This window comes from Puma concolor, chromosome B4 (genome assembly GCF_028749965.1).
Source record: "Puma concolor isolate L17-30 chromosome B4, mPumCon1.1.hap2, whole genome shotgun sequence".
NCBI lineage: Eukaryota > Metazoa > Chordata > Mammalia > Carnivora > Felidae > Puma > Puma concolor.
Genome location: NC_141673.1, coordinates 16992083 through 17010944, shown reverse-complemented (window position 1 = coordinate 17010944; position 18862 = coordinate 16992083). Strand labels below are relative to the sequence as shown.

Below are 18862 nucleotides of genomic sequence, written 5' to 3'. Positions count from 1 at the left end.
TAGTGCAAACATAACTTTTATATGCACTGGGAAACCAAAACATTCATTTGACCTGCTTTATTGTGATACTTGTTTTATGGCCGTGGTCTGGAACCTAGCCTGCAATATCTCTGAAATATGCTTGTAGAGAAATGTAATCACCATAGCACAGATGCATGCGTATCAGTGAGTGAGGCTTTCTTTTTCTCTCTCCCTCTGTCTCTTAAAAATTAAATCACAGTGCTGTAACATGCAAAACAAAATAGATGTGGATTCCACGTGATGACAGTTGGCTGCTTTCACAAACCTGCAAAAATCAACCATGCTTTTTGCCTTATTTCAGTGAATTTTCTTAGCTATTTGGCACAAATAGGTTGTGTTGGGATATTTTTGGTTGGAAATGGCAGAAGCCCAGCTTAAACTGGCCTAAACAAACAAACAAGAAGGAATTTATTGGCATGTGTAATGGAAAAGCTCCAGGGGTTTGGCCCTAGTCACAGCTGGATCCAGGTGATCAAATGACAGGAAGAAACTCATCTCTGCTTTCCTGTTTTAGGCTCCATTCTTAGGAAGCTTTCCCAAGTATCGATGGAGATGGCCAACTTTTTATCTTATCAGATTAATAATTCCTGTGGAGGGGCGCCTGGGTGCCTCAGTCGGTTGAACGTCTGACTGTTGATCTCAGCTCAAGGCATGATCTCAGGGTCATGAGTTCAAGCCCTGTGTTGGGTTCTGTGCTGGGTAGTGAGATACTTAAAATAATAATAATAATAATAATAATAATAATAATAATAATAATTCCTGTGGAAAAAGAGCTTTTCTTTCCCAGTAGTATGGTTAAAAATCCTAGGGCTAGGACTCTCCCTGCCAGTGCATGGGGTCATGTTCCTCTCTCAGAATCAACCCTTGAGCCAGGGAAATGTTGGCTTCTCATTGGCCAGGCCTGGGTCATGTGTCTGCCACTGGAGCCAATCAGCATCATTAGCTCCACCTGACCATATAGGTCAAAGAGTGGGAGAGTGGTGGTCCTCACACTACAGACAAATTGGGATGCTGTTACCCAAATGGGGCAAACATACGCAAAGTACATTCTGCACTAGGTCAATTTCCATCTCTTTATTCAAATTTTAAGCGATATTTATAAGAATATTACAAACATATTTTAGTAAGAAACAGTATTAAAGAAGATGACACTAATTTAATGTTTGCTACTGAAAATAAAAGATCATAGCCACTCAGCTTAAATGAGGTATTTCAAATACTTTTTTTGCTTAGAACTTGTATGGTGACCTTTCATGAGGATTCCGTTCTTGACAAAGCAATTTCATTGCTCTGGAAGGTAGCAGCTACAGAGGAGAATATCTCAGAATGAGTTAACAGAAAATACATTGAAGCGCTGCTTTTTAAATTAAAATGAGATTATGACTCTTTCATCTCGAGTGTCCTTGGAATCCTTTATGAATTTCTCATGTCTAATGCACCTGTGTCAGCTGAACACTCTCTACTCCTAGTTACAAACCTGAGTGTATTGGTGAAGAAGCAGGAGGTTGAGGTGCATGGTGTGGAAGTGACAATGAAAAAGCATGCATTTTGGAGGCAGAGAGACCCGTGTTTATTTATTTTTATTTTTTATTTTTAACTTTATTTATTTTGAGAGAGAGAATCCCAACCAGGCTCTGCTCTCTCAGTGCAGAGCCTGAAGTAGAGCTTGATCCCACAAATGATGTGAGATCATGACCTTGGCCAAAATCAAGAGTTGGACGCTTAACTGACTGGGCTACCCGGGTGGCGGTGTCCTCCGTAATCTTAGCCGTAAAATTGGGATGATGGTAAGTGTACAGGGCAACCATCTTCATCATTATCGTCATCATTGTTCTCAGTTCCTAGAGCTTATCTTTATTGAGGACTGTATGCCATATAGTGATTTCCAGCATCTATGTTATCCCATTCTGTACCCGTGATGATCTGATGGAGACAGTAATGCTGCTTCATTTTACAAATGAGGATATGGGGCCCAGAGAGGTTAAGTAACTGCTCAAGGGTTGTGATGGTTATTGGTACAGTATATTTAGTATCCCAGGATGATACTTGGCATTATGCTTTGCTGCTGCCTATACATGGGAGTTAGAAGTGTTTGATGTTTTAAGTGTCACTGAAAAGACTTGGCAGAGGCTCTGCACAACAACTGCAGAGCTGCAGTTCAGAACCACGCAGTCCCGCTGTCTGCCTGTCGGTACACGGTTCGATTCTCCTTAGGTAGGGCAGTGCAGTAGGAACAGGAAGACAGAAAGCAGATGGGTGGGTTCATCCCGGGACACAGAGATTGGTGTGACCAGCAAGGGTTGATGAAATGCTTGGCTGCAAGGCACATGCTGGAGAGGGGGAGCCTAAGGGGCTGATGAATGGGGAGAGTGGGCGGATGGCTGGACTGGAGGCTTCTTGGGGATGCGGGGAGAGGGGAAGATCGGAATAATGATTTTTCCCCCCTCTAGGGAGTGAGATTGTCTACTGTAAAATGTCAGAGGTGAAGTAATTCCAGGAACTAAGCTCTTCAGAGCAGTCATGGAGGGAGTTATTAGAGTAGCAACAAAAGTTGTTGGAATAGGGGAAGTCAGCAAAATGTGAAGCAAAGGTCGATTGGGTGATTTTCATGGAATTTAAAATACTCCAAGATAATGATGGTTCAGAAGAAAACCTCTGGGTCAGGGCCAAAATCTTTAGTGTATTTGGGGCTGCCGTAGCAGAGTTCCAGTGTCCAGAGGAGAGTGTTTGAATGAAGGTGACATTGGCCCTATCTGAAAGAGCTCTGTGGGGAGGTTGGGAGCCTGCTGGCTTCATCTCCTGTTTGGAGACACTGGGAGATTTTGAGAAAAGTGATACCATCAGGGAAAAGCAAGTTTTCTTAAGATAAGGAGGTGGAGAGAACATTCCTGTCTTTAACAAATGATGCTTCTACAGCCATTGCCAAAATGATCCCAAGCACTGTGTGTTTCTTAGAAGGAGAGCAGAAGGAGGGGAGGGGAACTGCAATTTGGCTCTCAATCCATTGCCCTTATACAAAGAATGAATGTTATTCATGTTTTCCAGTAATACATTCTGGAAGAAAGAACAGGACCAATATTGGCCAAGGGGGTCATACAAGAAGAGAGATTTAAAGATAACTCTTCAAAGAAGTTTTGAAATCTTGAAGAAATGAATGAGATTACATATATTCCAAAATACGTAATTGTTTGGTAGAATTGATTGGAATCACACTTAAAAAGCAGGAGTCATCAAAAGAACGTATTATAAAGAAAATTAAATGTTTCTACTTTATCCAGGGAGCTGTAGTGCCAGCGGGAAGTCAACATTGTCAATTAATAAACCTATTCCAGAATATTATCATGAATGGCAACTAAAAATAGACAATTAGAGCTACGGACATGGTCTCCAGAGGTTTCCATATTAAATCTTATTGTTTACAAATCAAAATAAGTTTGGCCTCTTTAGCAACCCTGCAAATATGGAAAAAGAAGAGACTGCAGGCTGTTTTTTCTACTTGTTAGATTATCGCTAATAAGAAGCTCTATATTTAGAACATTTTTCTTGATAAGTAAAAATATAAATCATTTCCTTGCCACACAACTGTGTTCGTTCTGGAAGGCTAGGGAAATGAGAACTTTGTGAATTTTAAGGCAAGCTGTGGCAAGGCTGAAACAGTAGATGATAATTGGAGTGGCTCGCTTGCTGGCTAATATTTATCATCTGTATTTGTTCTTGAAAGTGAACATCATGTATCCATGCCATGGTTCCATTTATTTTATCTTCGGAACCTTTTTTTTTTTTTTTTTTTTTTAAGGTCACTTGGGATAGCTATTCTACACAACCCAGAAACCAAGCAAATGATAGTGACAAAAATATTTTGACTACCAGGTATTACTGAGGATGAAAAAGTAGTGGTTTTTATTTGATAGAGTGACTCTGAATAAGGTTTCTCTTCATTAAAGTGATAGTTATTGATCGGGTTGAAATCACAGTAGAATAAACTAAAAGATTGAAGTGTTCTATGCAGATAGTTGGTTTTAAATAGGCGGCCGCAAATATGTTCATGCAAAAAAGGACAGGCAGAAGGGAGCCTGCCTGCCCCAAACAGTGACCACAGACACGTAGCTGGTTTTGAGGCAGCTCATTTTCTGGAATCTTGACTTTAAAAAAGTCAGAGCTTATTTATGTTTAGGGGGAAATCCAGTCTCTCTGGTTTATTTAGGAAAGGTCCTCAAAGCTAGTATGAAGCAGATGGGGTGTGCCATTACCTAGAGAATGTGGATCCATATAGACACTGATTCTGAGAAGGGTAGGAGGGACCCTGTGCTGGCTTTAGCAGGTTCACAGGAAGTAGGCTAGAAGTATATGATGGAAATGCTGAGACAGAAGAAAGCAGTTTTGAAACTGTGAGCTCAGTTGTGGTGGTTGCCATTGGTCGGTTGGGTTGTTTCTTTTTTTTCTTCTTCTTCTTCTTTTTCTGCCATGCCTGTGGGAGGGTCTTGGGCTGGGTCAATTTTGGTGAGATAGAAATCAGTAACCAGTCTACTAGTCTGCAAGGGTGTGTCATTTTTAAACTAACGGAGGAGTTATCTTTTCAACAATCCCCAAAGTGGGGCAAATGTGTTCACCTGTGGTCCACCCTCAGTAACCCTGGTCTTTGCAAACTTGGTGGTTGATGCTGTGACCGAGAATCTGAGTCAGAGCCTGTGAGCCTGAGTCCCAAGGGGTGGCTTTACCCTTGACACATTCTTTGCCTGCAAACATCTATCTATTCTTTGATAAAGGAAGCTGAACTTTTTGTTAACAGACGGAGAGCCATTTTTAATTAAATGCCCGATGTATTGCTTAAACCTGGCCCAAAATTGTTATGTTCCATATGTTTGTAAGAAATGTTCTTGTGGTTTAAAAGGTTTTCCTCCTAAAATGGGGTGTCAGCTTATGATTAAAAATGATTTCATTATTACATTTCTTCAAATATGACGTCACTTTCCACACATTTTCACATGCTGTCTATGATTAGAAATAAAGCATTGTCCTGATACTAGAGGAAGCCATTTAGCAGCAGGCTTTCAGTCATGCCCCCTCTGGAGAAAACAAGCATATCCCGCAAGTGCACTCTGTATAGTAGTGGCTCACACGTAAGCAGAAAATGGAGTGCCTTCTTGTTAAAATTAATGGAAGGCTGTTAGTACTACTTTGTTCCTTTGCTCTTTGCACGACGGAAGTAAGTCTTCCTTCTAAGGCCGTCCTAGGCATGACTGCCAAATGGACCATGTTTGTACCCGACCCCTTCCTGCAGGTTCTGTTCCTTGAATCTCTCTCCTGTGCCTCTCCCTTCACTGACACCGAGTGGGGCACACATCCCTGCTAACAGAGGACTTGAAGTTGTAACTTTAGCCGTAAATTAAACTGCGTTTAAATCTTGGCCTTTCCAGACCCTTAAACGTATTCAAATACGTGTTTGCTTACACCACTAAGTAAAAAAAGCCAGCCTATATGCCTCTCTACACGTTTCCTTCCCTCCCTTTACTCTTGACTGAGTTGGGGAAACCAGGAATCAAGAGGGCCCTTTTTTTTTTTTTTAATTTTTTAAAAATGTTTATTTTTGACAGAGAGAGAGAGAGAGAGAGAGAGAGTGAGCGAGCATGAGTGGGGGAGGGGCAGAGAGAGAGGGAGACACAGAATCCGAAACAGGCTCCAGGCTCTGAGCTGTCAGCCCAGAGCCCAAGGCAGGGCTCGAACTCATGGACCGCGAGATCATGACCTGAGCTGGAAGTTGGACGCTCAACTGACTGAGCCACCCAGGTGCCCCAAGGACCTTGACTTTCTTGCCTTGTGCATTAGGGCAAATGGCAGGGGTGGGGGGTAGCGCCTGGGTGGCTCAGTTGGTTGGGTGTCTGACTCTTGATTTCAGCTCAGGTCATGATCTCCTGGTTGTGGGATTGAGCCCCACGTTGGGCTCCACGCCGAGCATGGAGCCTGCTTGACATTCTCTCTCCCTCTGTCTCTGTCCCTCTCCCCAAGCTCTCTAAACAAACAAACAAACATTAAAAAAAAGACAGTCTGCCTGCCTCTTCACACTTTTCCTTCCCTGTCTACTCTTTATTGAGTTGGGGAAACAAGAAATGAAGAGGGCCGTGACTTTCTTGCCGTGTTGTGTTAGGCCATTGAAATGGTGTCAGATGGAAGGGCTTTTTCTGTTACTGTTTTAGATTCAGTTCCACGTTGAAGGAGTACTTCATAGCTTTTCAGTTTCCAGTTCTAATAGAGACAGCTGTTTGAGCCTCTTCTGTTTCTTACTTCTCTGGTTAGAGCACTAGATTGGCCTACATTAGAATTGACGTGAGACAAAGCTGACTTTTCTTTCCCCATCTTTGCCAGACAGAAACTTCTGGTTTTCCTGGCAGTGCCTTTGGGAAAGGAATAGCCTGGCTATGTGGGGAGGTGTGGAATAGGGTCCCCTCATCTGGGGAGGTGGTTTGGTTAGGTGCTGCTTGTCCTCAAGACCTACTCCGTCCACCCCTTCTTTTCCTCTAGACACACAGATAGAGTCAGAGCTCCATGTGCTCCCAAGGGACAGACACAAAGTCCGACCTGACTTTGTGTCTTATAGGAAAGAGCTTATACTACAAAGTAATTCCAGGATTGTGTAGTTTATATTACCAGGAACTGAAGGAATGTGTGTGGAAATGGATCTAAGGGTGTGAGACCAAGGTGGAAGGAATATATACGGGGCTGGTATTGTATTTAACAGAGATTTTGTATTGAATAATTCAGGTGCATGGTGGGGACTCTAACAGTTTATTAACCTGGTTGGCGAGACTCTGCATCATTGAGCTTACTCTATTCAGGCGCAGAGTAGGTCACAACTTCCCTGGGGTCTGGAGAGGAAGGAATCCAAAGGCTTAAGGAAATTGGGATATTCGTGTGAATTTCTCAAGTATGACCTGCTCCCCACTGCAGAGGACACCGCCCCCCATCCCCACTAAGCTTTGAGTAAATTGGGGAATGCATAGTGAGAGGGTGTACCCAATAAGCACTAAGGGGGTGGTCCTCTGCAAGGTGGCTGTGCCCCTGAGATGGGCTCTTTATCTCATGTGGTATGACAGAATCCCAGAGGACAGGATCTCATGTCTACCAAGTGGTAGTGGAACTTAACCACAAGGTGGACACACTTACATTAATAGATAGCAGGGTTGGGATGACGGGGCACAGGGGCTCATCCTGGAGGGAACTCTGATGATAGCTGGTGGATTACAGCCTGTCTAGGGATAAATTAGAAGGATTGCCTTCTAAAGGGTCATTTTCTCCCTCTCTGTATTTTTTTATAAGAGGAAAACTTCTGGTCTATGAGCCAGAAACCTAATTTGAGTCATTACAGTGGAAAGGCATAGCCACTTAACCCAGTTTCCCAAACCAAGTCAGACTCCCAGTGATTGAGGCCATGTTCTCTTAGGGAACTTTTGTCACTGCCACCTGTATATACTGTAGGTATTTCTCCACACCTTCTCAAGGGACCTTTGTCTGTTTACTAGAGTAGCTGTGTCCAGAGCAAAAGGAAGTACCTGGACCTTTTAGAGCTTTCTAGATACTGACTCTAAATTGATGTTAATTCCTGAGGACCCAAAAATGCCACTGTAGCCCAGAAGTCCATGTGTGGGCTTATGATAGGAAACTTGGCTAATGTTCAAATTATAGTGTGCCCAGTAGCCTGGAGACCCATGCTCTGGTTTTTTCCTTAGTTCTTGAATTCATAATCAGAGGAGACATATTTGGCAACTGGGAGAAGCCACCCATTGGCTCCTTGACCTGCAAAGTAATGACTGTCATGGCAGGAAGGGCCAAGTGGAAGCCCATGGAATTTTCCTTCCCTACTAGAATAATAAACAAAAAGGGATACAGCATCTCTAGGGGGAACTGCAGAAATTAGTGCCAACACCAAAGACTTGATAAAATAATGGCACGGAGATACTTCTCACATCCCCATTTAACTTGCCTGTTTGGTCTGTCCAGGAGGGAGGTTTATTTTAGAGAGTGACTTTGATTATTGCAAACTTCGTGAAGGGGCAATTTCAGCTGCCATTCAAGGTGTGGTGTCCTTATGGAAAATAGTTAGCGTAGCCTCTAGCCCCTGTTATGCAGCCTTTGGTGTGGCAAATCCCTTCTCTCTGCACCAGTTTGCAAGGAGTACAGAAGCAGTTTGCTTTTACCTGGCAAGGCCAACAGTATACATCACAGTCTTGCCTCTGTTCCATAGATCCCCCTGCTTCCCCTCATCCTCTGTTCTGCAGTATCCTGATCTTACTGGTATCCTTCAGCACATCCTAATGGTCCCGTGCATTGACCTGGATAAACAGCAAGTCACAAGTGCTTTTGATGCTTCAGTAAGACATTTCAATTCAGGAGGTGGGAGATAAACCCCTCTTGCTTCCAAGTAATGTATGGGTTAGCATCCACACAGAGAAAAGGAAACCACATTAACTATATTAACAGAAAGAATTCATTATGAGGAGTTGGTTAAGCGGGTCTTGGAGGATAGGGAAGGCTGACTGACTGATCAGGGGTGGGAATAGCAGGAAGTGGCTACCACTTCTCAGGCTGGAGTGACGAAAGAAGGAGGTTGGGGCCGTCATAATCTGGGAGTTGGAGGAGGAGGAGTCTGTGGGTTGGGACCCAGGCTTCTGAGGCAGTGGGGGTGGGGTGCGCACTGCCAGGTCGGTGCTGTCACATCTGAATGTTGTGATCCGGGGCCTGTTCTGGAGACTGGAGCCAGCTGCTGGGCTGATGCAGACAGGGACAGAGCACAGCTGGAAAGAGCAGCCCTCTTTCCCTCCTTTGCATTTATGTCTCTTTTTTATGTCCCTCTAGCATTCCCTTTGGTGGAACCTAATAGGGAGCCTGGCAGCGGAGGAGAGCATTTTGCCAGAGTCCCAGCCCCACAGCCCAGGGTGTGGGGAGGGGCAGGATTTGGAAGCGAGAGGTCACAGCTGACAGGAGACAGAGTCCTGCATAGGTGCCCGAGCAGGAGCAGAATTTGTCTTGAAATGCCATATAGTTGTCTCCAGATCACTCTTGACCTCTTGGTAATCTGTGCTGGTTTTCCCTCCCTCTCCTTGACCCCAGCCTGTGGCTCCATGGAGGGGAAAGGAGTCAGTAAAAATTACCTTTCACTTTTTGTTTGTAGGTGATTTGGTTATGGTAGCTGGTCCCTTACCTCTTATAACTCCGTGTTTGGGTCTCCTAGTAGAAACCTCATCCTCAAGGATTCTTCCCTGTTTCTGGTACATTTCCCAGTTTTCAGTGCCTCTGCTTGTAGCTGTCTGGGCGTTGACTCTTGAACTGTGTTTCAGAACTATTCTTTGGGAGTGGATTACCATGATGGGGGATTTAGCCTGGTTGATGTATGTGTCCTTGCTCCTTTTCTAAGGGAACAAGATTATGGGTAGGCTGAGTTTGTAGAGATATTGGGACCAGTTAGCACCTGAGGAGGGCGGGGCTTAAGTGCAGCAAAGCAGTTTATCCTCTTTTCCAGTTTGTCTGCCATGAATTGGCCTAGGTTTCACTCTGTTGATGTTTTCTAGCAGGGAACAATTCAGGCTTCAGGCTCTTCTCCCTAAGGTTCGAGGCTGGAGCCGTCTCATTCTGTGCCCTTACCTCTCTGCTTTAGTGCCGGCAGCGTATAGGGTAGTGCTGAGGACCTTCTAGACCATCTGTCCATGGCTTGCTGTTCACACAAAGCTGGGGGAGGTGTGGCTCCCTCCACTTCCTTCACCGGTTGGGGGACCAGATTTAGTACTTGAGCGACATTCACAGCTGCAGGCCTCACAGTAGCTACTGCCCTCCCACTTAAACTGTAGTGACCAGAAAAGAAAAATAATCAAGTCCTCAGTGGAAAATAGAAGTTCCTCCATGGTGGGGGTGGGGGTGGGGGACGCTCTGGCCTGAGCACGGTTCCCAGCCTGGTGTTCTGGATCAGTGGGACTGACAGACGACCACAGACTATTTTCATGACTTCGGAAACCAAACAGAAATCTGCATGTGTCCGAAAGGAGATGGCACAGGCTTACCAAAATGTAAAACTGATTTGCCTTTGAGTCAGAGACACAGGCTGCTCCTGGGTCATCCCGTGCTCATCAGAAGCTCTTGTGCTCGCTTCGGCAGCACATATACTAAAATTGGAACGATACAGAAGCTCTTTTGGGCACCTGTACGTCTGAGAAAATATCTGCCAATGAATTATTAAGGCGGGTTGATAACAAAATCTTTCCAAATTTTGTTGTATAAGGAGACAAAACCCAATGATTCTTTAAAATGGTGTACATGTGGGGCAGCCCAGATATTTAAGCAGCAAGGGCATTCTTCAAAACTTAAGAATTTCCCCAAGGATTAGAATTCTGAAGGCTTGGTAAGTGCTTAGCAGTATATAGTAAGTTCAACCCCAAGTTTTGGACTGCTCCAAGATAATGTCCACTTCTCTTCAGTAAGACATGACCTTTCAGGAATCTCTGCTGCTGCTTGATGGACCATTTCTTCTTCTAATGCAGTTGGGTCAGGACCACATTATGCCAGCTGGTAGGATGCTGTCCACTTGGCCACGGGCAGGGCAGCATTTGGTTCCCAGGCATCTGACCACACTGGCTCGGACCTGTCAGTTCACAAGGAGATTGGACTTAGACCAACCACCATTTTCTGATTTAACCTCAGTCTGGATCTGGCTGTTCAGATGAATAGATTCTAACATAACTGTCCATCAGGACAATTTTTAAACTTGTATAAAAATGAGTTGTATAGCAATTCAGCAAGTTCTGTGAGGATTGACTGCCCCTGGAGCAGTTAGAAGTTTCTCCGAATGCTAACAAAATGTTGATTAAGACTCTTTTACTGTCTTACTTTTTCCTCTTTCCTTAAACAGAGTGATAAAAATTGGAGAGATCCAGCTTGGTGGATGGGGGTGTTTCTCTGATATACCCGCGTATGGGCTCACAGTTTCTGAAACAGGAGTCGGAATCACACAAACTGAGATTTGAATTCTGGCTCTGTTACCTGGCTCTGTAACCTTGGTCATGCTACTGACTCAGCCTTTCAGAGCCTCAGGTTTTCATGTTGAAAACGTGGCTAAAAGCCACCGTGTGATGAGGAAGCCATGTAATAGCACGAGCAGAATGCCTGCACAGTTCCACAGGAGGCTGTGAGAGCCAGGTGATGCTCAAAAGCTTTTGCAAGAGCGGTGTGGAGGCAGGTCCCAGGTCGGGAGTGGCCACCTGCTGTTTTGTCACTGGCAGCGTTCTGACTTTTCCATCTTCCTAGTTGAGAGACAAGTGATGAATTAGAACACGGAGCACGGTTTTTGGTGTCAGGCGGGGTCTAAATGTCAGTCTTGCTTGTTGGTCTCACATATTTATTAATTGGCTCACATATTTATTAATGACACGGCTCTGTGAACCTGCTTCCCCAGGTCCAAACTCGCAGAGCTGTTGTGAGGTGCCCTGTGAGATGCCTGTGAAGTGCCCTGCCCTGTGTCTGACACACAGGAGAGACTCAGCGATGCCGCCATTTTTACCCATGTGGTCTTTGTATTGTAGAATAATTGTGTGTGGAAGGAACAGATGAAGGAGCGGCCTCGCACGTGGGGGCATATATACAAAGGCAGGCATTGTAGCGCATTTGAAGGCTTAAAAGAGCGGGTATCTAATAAGTCTTTATAAATGGTATTTTTAATGACTTAGTAATTTGTCTGAAGCTTGATTTATCACCCAGTATCTGTGGCAGCTGCATTATCATTTCCTGCAAGTTAGATGTGCAAGGTTGTTGATTAATTTTATAATGGAGAGCACAGAGTGGGTTTCAGGATATTGAATACTTTATAAGAGACAGTAGATTAAAAATAATTTACTATTTTCTTATATTTGGGGGAGCTAAAATATATTTTAAAACTTTTTTATTTTTTTTTACTTTTTTTTATTTTTTATTTTTTATTTTTTTTAAAATTTTTTTTTTCAACATTTATTTATTTTTGGGACAGAGAGAGACACAGCATGAACGGGGGAGGGGCAGAGAGAGAGGGAGACACAGAATCGGAAACAGGCTCCAGGCTCTGAGCCATTAGCCCAGAGCCCGACGCGGGGCTCGAACCCACGGACCGCGAGATCGTGACCTGGCTGAAGTCGGACGCTTAACCGACTGCGCCACCCAGGCGCCCCAAAACTTTTAGTGTATCCTTAAGCAGAATCAGGCAAGGGGAGAAAGAATTAAGAAAGAATTATCCAGAGTTGGATATGAAAAAAATATATATATCTGTGCCAGAAAATGAGACATTGTATTTGTCCGAACCTACCAGTAGCTTCAGAAACAACATCATGATGGGATTAGCTATTTGGGACCAAGGTAAACAGTTCTAATAATCTCGAACCAGTTAGTCACCATCATTGCCCTATTATCTATACTAACGGGTTATAAATCCATTAAAAAAAATTTTTTTTTAACGTTTATTTATTTTTGAGACAGAGAAAGACAGAGCATGAATGGGGGAGGGTCACAGAGAGAGGGAGACACAGAATCGGAAACAGGCTCCAGGCTCTGAGCCATCAGCCCAGAGCCTGACGCGGGGCTCGAACCCACCGACCGCGAGATCGTGACCTGAGCCGAAGTGGGACGCTTAACCGACCAAGCCACCCAGGCGCCCCTATAAATCCATTTTAATTAAAAGTGGTGAACAACACCTTGTATACCACTTCCCTAAAGCTTAACACCATTTCTAATACAGTATGACTTTGACACCTTTGAATTAAAAAACGATCCAGCTTTAGCAAGAAATGAATGAAATTGACGGTTATCTGGCAAATTTAGGTTATGTGCTCAATCTGGATAAATTAGATCTCAAGATGGATTTTGCACTCCATCGGAGTAGTAGCTGTGGGCGTGGCCAGTGTTCAACGGACGATTTCCAAATCTACACCTCCCTTCTGCAGAGGCTTGAGACTTACTGGAGGTTGCAATGAAGCAAAATCTCTTGTACATATTCATTTGAAGCATTCCCAGCTTTTAAGTGGATGAAACCACGATCAGACAATCCCTAAAATTAGAAGATTCAGTGATTCATTCATTCTTGTTGAAATCCTAAAGCCCTTTAGGATTACATGTTGGATTCAGCCAGATACATTTGAATCTTGGTTTTTTGCCTTTAAGAAGAGTAACTTATGTATGCTAACTAGTGCTTGAGGGAAAGCTTCCCTATCCTCTTAGAAATATGCCAAGGAGTATCAGTAGAATATGGATTCCTCTCATGCAAGGAAAGATGCTGTACATTTTAAAATTGTGATCCCCTCTAAAAGTCACCTTTTAAACATTTCTTCCTTCTCTGTGCAGTAGATCATATGTAAAATGGCCCGTTTATATAGAAGGAAGTCAAACTAACGTAACACCCTTCTGCACTAAAGAAATCTCTCATACCTAGAGAGAATTATACCACCGAGTGGCATGAGAATCACAAAATCACAGTACCCTAGGACTGGAGGGTGGGCACCTTGGGCATCTGGTCGGCCACTTAATTTACAGATGAGATGCAGGCTGGCAACTTGCCCACAGCCCGTCTGTGCTGGTGGCACACCCATGACAAGAGACCAGGCTTCCTGAGGCTGTGTTAGTGTGCTCTTTCCAATCTTGGTTGCCGTCCATTTGTCCTTTTGTTAGCAGTTGGACTTTTTGGCATTTGCTGGATTTGCACATTTTGTTAAGTAGAAAATGACATTTTTTTTTTTTAGTGCATGAATGATTGAGGTGGAAACAAGAGTGTTATAGAAATACTTGATGGAAGAACTTGAGTAAGCAAAATTGACTTTAAATCAGTAGCCCTCTTCTTTTTATAACCAAAAAATAAAGTCTGTGGCAATGTGACCAAATGGCTCATAACAAATATTTTTGACCTTTCAGAACAGAAGAATCGATAACGGAAGATGACAAGAGGAGGTATGTTTGGTATGGAATCTGGCTTTAATTAAGTGAATAATTCTGGCTGTCTTTCATGGATTAATTTAACTCACGGATGTAATTTAACACTAGTGCATTGCCAATAGCATTGGTTACACCCAGAAAACTTCTGGCACAGAGAATACAGGTAGGAGCATGTGATCTAAAAAAGAACTTGCCCAGAGTTCATAAGCCTTGCTTTTTTTTTTTTTTAATTTCTTTTTAATGTTTATTTTTGAGAGAGATAGAGCATAAGTGGGGAGGGGCAGATAGAGTGGGAGACACAGAATCTGAAGCAGGCTCCAGGCTCTGAGCCGTCAGCACAGAGCCCGACGTGGGGCTCGATCTCACAAACAGCAAGATCATGACCTGAGCCGAGGTCGGACACCTAACCAACCGAGCCACCCAGGTGCCCCACGGGCCTTGCTTTCAAGCATGCTCGATTTTTGTCTTTTACACATGGCCTGTCATAGCTGTTTTCCATCCTGTGGCCTTTGGATGTGCTATTTCTCCCTAACTGATGACTTCCTTCATTGTCGCAGCAATGAAGGAGGTGTTCACCTCCACCCTCCCTCTCCTCCTCTGGTTGGCTGCACTCCACTCTCATTTCTCGTTAGCTCTCTCTCTCCCCTCCTTTTATGATTATATGTACCTACAGGGAATTATTTCTGTGTGTCCATAGCAACTACCACATTGACCACTCCAAATTCTTGATGACTGTTGACTCATTAACTACCATGTCACTCTATGGATATTTATTACTGTACTAAATTACAAAAATCCCAACTTCTTTTTTTCTTTTCCATTCCAAGTTAAATATCAAAAAATTCCATTGACATAGCTTTCTTTTTTCATATAGAGCTTCTTTTTAACATAGAAAACATTGTATTTCCAAGGGCAATTATATTCCAAATTCTACTTTTGAAAAGTCATGAATTATTTTAATAATTCTCTAATTGTTGGCAGTATCCCAAGCTTCTATCACTTTCTGCAAATATTGAGCTCCCTTAATATTGGTCTGATTTTTCTGTATCTGCTTCTTTTCATGAAGAAACTATGGAGGGGTATATGTTGGTCTCCCATCTGAAGCTGTCAATATGGTATCCAATCAAACAAAGACTGTACGAAAAAGTAAGTAAAATTGTGATATTTACTTTCTCTAAATATCTGTTCGTTTTGTGGGGGAAAATATGAAATTTATGTTTCAGCTTGCCCAGCTCAACCTACGTATTACTTAGTTGCAGTTAACCATGTAGAAAAGCCATTATCTGTTCATTGTAATCATTGGTTGAAATTGGCACCCACATCGTGAGAGTAATTCCAGGGCAAAATTGAACATCTATTTGTGGTTATGCTCCATGGGTTAAATTTTTTTTTTTCCCCACGGATAGTTTAAATTTATTGTTAACCTCAGTGATGATTGGTGTGACAGTGATAGCAAATGATTCAGTAAGTTTACAGAGTTCTTCTAGAACATAAAGGTAAGTTCTTGTAATATATTCCTTTTATATGGTGATGGCAGTCTGATGATCGGATGAAAAAACAACTGCCTATTGTATAAGTAAATGAAGCGAGGTCCCTTTTTCTGTTTTAATAAGTAGTAATGATGGGGCTAATGATGTCTTTTTCATGATAGCGTGCATAACAGCAGCCTCACAGCTAGCTTGTTAAATGTGTGGCTCGTGGTGAAGAGTGCTCATTATCGGCCACCGTACAGTTGTCTGGGGCATAGTTTGAAAGGATTGTTAATATGTATAATTTGCACACAGGCTATGTTACCTTATTTGTAACATACTATAGTTGTTTGTTTCTCATTGTTATTTATCTGCTTTATGATCTGGACTAGCACATACATGTATGTCACTAGTATTCATCATTTTATAGGAAACTAGAATATGTTCTTTATAATCTGGTCGTTTAACTTTTTTTAATTTTCTCTTTAAGATTAGAAGAAAATATCATGACTCAATGATCAAGAGGTACTGTATGTTTTCTAAGTAATTGTACATATTTAGCCTTGAGTGATATTGCTATGTATATACGGATGAATAGATATTATTGCTATGTATTTCTAAGAAATCTTGAACTTCAAGATTAGGTAGGCGGGGTCACATCTTGGGGTTAACTCTAGGAAATGGAGCATGTGATATTGTAAAGGGGTCTTTGATAATTAGATCAATTTTCTTTGCAGTTAATTTTATTTTTCATTTCTTTTTGTTTCAAATGCAACTTAATTCATTTAGTAAGAACAAGCTAAGTGTTTACCTGAAACACAGAGGTGTCACTTTTCGTTACCAAAAACTGAGGGGCTGAGACTTTGGAAATGACAGCTAGGGAGAGACCAGAGAGGCTGGGACTGAGAATTAGATCAGGATCAGTAGCCAGGGTTCATACAGAGCAGAGATGTAGAGATGGGCCGTCCTCAGTATACAGAGATGCCCTTATGCAGGTGGGAAGAGTAAAATCATAGACCAAGTTTTACAGGTTGGGTATCACGAAACATGTCCAGTATGCACAGAAGCAACCACGGTGTAAAAGATGAGCCATTGTGGACCTGCTATCCTGGCGGAGAGCTTAGAGTTAGAGTTATCATAAGACAAGCAAGAACAAGGACAGGAAAAAAGCTTTCCTTTATTCACTATGTGTGCCGGTCTCTAAAAGATCCCCAGTAGCATTTCCTTAGAGGCAGAAAGTCTCACTCCACCTGTCCAATGACACATATGATGCTTAGATCCCTGCTGCCTCTCAGTCTTGCTGAATGACATCCAGCCTCTTGAACATCCTGTGATCAGGAATGCCCTCTCTCCTGAGACAGCCCATTCTCTTTGGGAGTAAGACACCCTTGGATTTGAATTCAGGCTCTTTCACTTATTAGCTGGGCAAGTTACTTTCCCCTCGTAGCCTCTGTTTTATAATCTGTAGAATGGCACTAATGCTTAGCTTAAAGGGTGTTGTTAGGATTCAGTATGAAATAAATGGTAGTTTCTGCAAATCGTTGTCATCATTAGCATCGTCATCATCATCTTCCATCATACTGTTTTTTGTAACCAGAATCCAGCCTTTGGCAGACCCAAAGCAAAACTGATTTGAGACTGAACCAACTTCTTACTCATGGCCAGTTACTGGAGTTGGTGTTTGAGATGGGGAGGGATCACAGAATAAGCTTACAGGTGCAGACAAATAAGCTTTCCCACTGGGGGACAGGGACACAGAAACCGTAATCAGTTTCTCCCTGACAAGATGTACAACAATCTTGGGTAGACACTTCTTCAAAGACTTTCTCCTCAAGGCAAAAGCATCATGGAGCTTTATTCCCTGGTGCCCATGACCACGTCATAGAGTGTTGAGTTTCTTTTTGGGAATTGGCTGGAGATTTTCTATTTCTAGTATTTTTTAATATTTATTTATTTTTGAGGGAGAGAGAGATAGAGTGAGCACAAGCAGGGGAGGGCCAGAAAGAGAGGGAGACACAGAATCCGAAGCAGGCTCCAGGCTCTGAGCTGTCAGCCCAGAGCCCAATGCAGGGCTTGAACTCACGAACCACGAGATCATGACCTCAGCTGAAGTCAGATGCATAACCAACTGAGCCACCCAGGCGCCTCTGTTTCTAGAATTTCTAATAGAGTTCTAACCCTCTAGATTCCCTGCTAGTTTTCCCCTGTGCAGAAATGCTTTTGTTATTTGCTTCGAGTAGAAAAGATAATCTAATTGCAAGCAAGCATATGTTATTCTCCTCAAAATGGGTTGTATTTCAAAAAGTACAGGAATAGAGTGCAAAGAGGTGTCTTGAGATGGGTATCAGGAGACTCAGGAGCTCTGTTACTAATGCACAACCTTAGAGGAAGCCCTTACCTTCTCTCAGGTTTTCTCAATATCTGTTTTCTCATGGGACAGCTGGACAAGATAGATGGTGGTTCGACTTTGCGTATATGAAATTCCCTGATAACAATTTAACAATCTTGCTGGTAAACCAGCCCACGACTTCTGAAATACCTCTTTACTGCTCATGACTATAAACACATATTATTTTATTGCCATCCCACTCTCTTTGAATCGCCTGAGAAGTTTTCTAAGTTGAAAGGCTCTCCTTTTTCCATAGTTGCTAAGCATCACTTCCCTGTGATATGTCTGAGCTCATGGCTCTCTGGGCTTAAGTTATTGTTCAGAAACCCCGAGAAGACTGTCCTTTGCAGAGAAAAATACTTCATGGAAAGAATCGGAGACTTTTTAGACCTAGCATGTGCAGAATCTCTCGAAATAACGCCACTCGGTGACCAGAGCTCAAAGTTAATTTGGTTACTTTTTGAAACTGCGGAATGATTTCAGAATCTCCTGCAAGACTTCTGTCTTGCTACAAAAGTAGTTTCTTCTACAGATGACTCTTGGGTGAAAGTTGTGCCCATCTAGATGTGTGGAGTACTCCCAGCCCAGACAAGCTTGAGTGATGCTCTCAGATGCCCATGGAGGGCCTGGCTGAAGCAGATTCCCCTGGGAGAGCTGGAGATAGTGTGGATGGCTACACCTCTGCCAGCAGGGTTTGGCCAAGTAGGAAAGAAACGATGTTATGGCTGAGCGGTCTGTGTCTTTAATTTGGGTGATGTTGATGTGCAGCTGGTCTGGGCATTGTCATATCATATGTGTGTGTGTGTGTGTGTGTGTGTGTGTGTGTGTGTGTGTATTTTTAATGTTTATTTTTGAGAGACACTGAGTGAGAGCAGGGGAGGGGCAGAGAGAGAGGGAGACAGAATCTGAAGCAGGTTCCAGGCTCCAAGCTGTCAGCACGGAGCCCGACGCGGGGCTCGAACTCACGAACCGAGAGATCATGACCTGAGCCGAAGTCAGACACTTAAACTACTGAGCCACCCAGGCGCCGCTTATCATGTCATATTTTAAT

The 18862-nt window shown here is 43.1% G+C and overlaps 1 protein-coding gene across 1 annotated transcript in view; it reads left to right on the top strand.

Moving 5' to 3' along the window:
- Positions 1-18862, top strand: part of CB4H12orf75 (chromosome B4 C12orf75 homolog) — a 38991-nt gene that overhangs the window by 18998 nt on the left and 1131 nt on the right. The window contains exons 2-4 of the mRNA XM_086715100.1: positions 13933-13968; positions 15020-15099; positions 15913-15947. Of these exons, the coding sequence (XP_086571226.1) occupies positions 13933-13968; positions 15020-15099; positions 15913-15917 (121 nt within the window). The 3' untranslated portion in view covers positions 15918-15947. The remainder of the gene's footprint in view (positions 1-13932; positions 13969-15019; positions 15100-15912; positions 15948-18862) is intronic.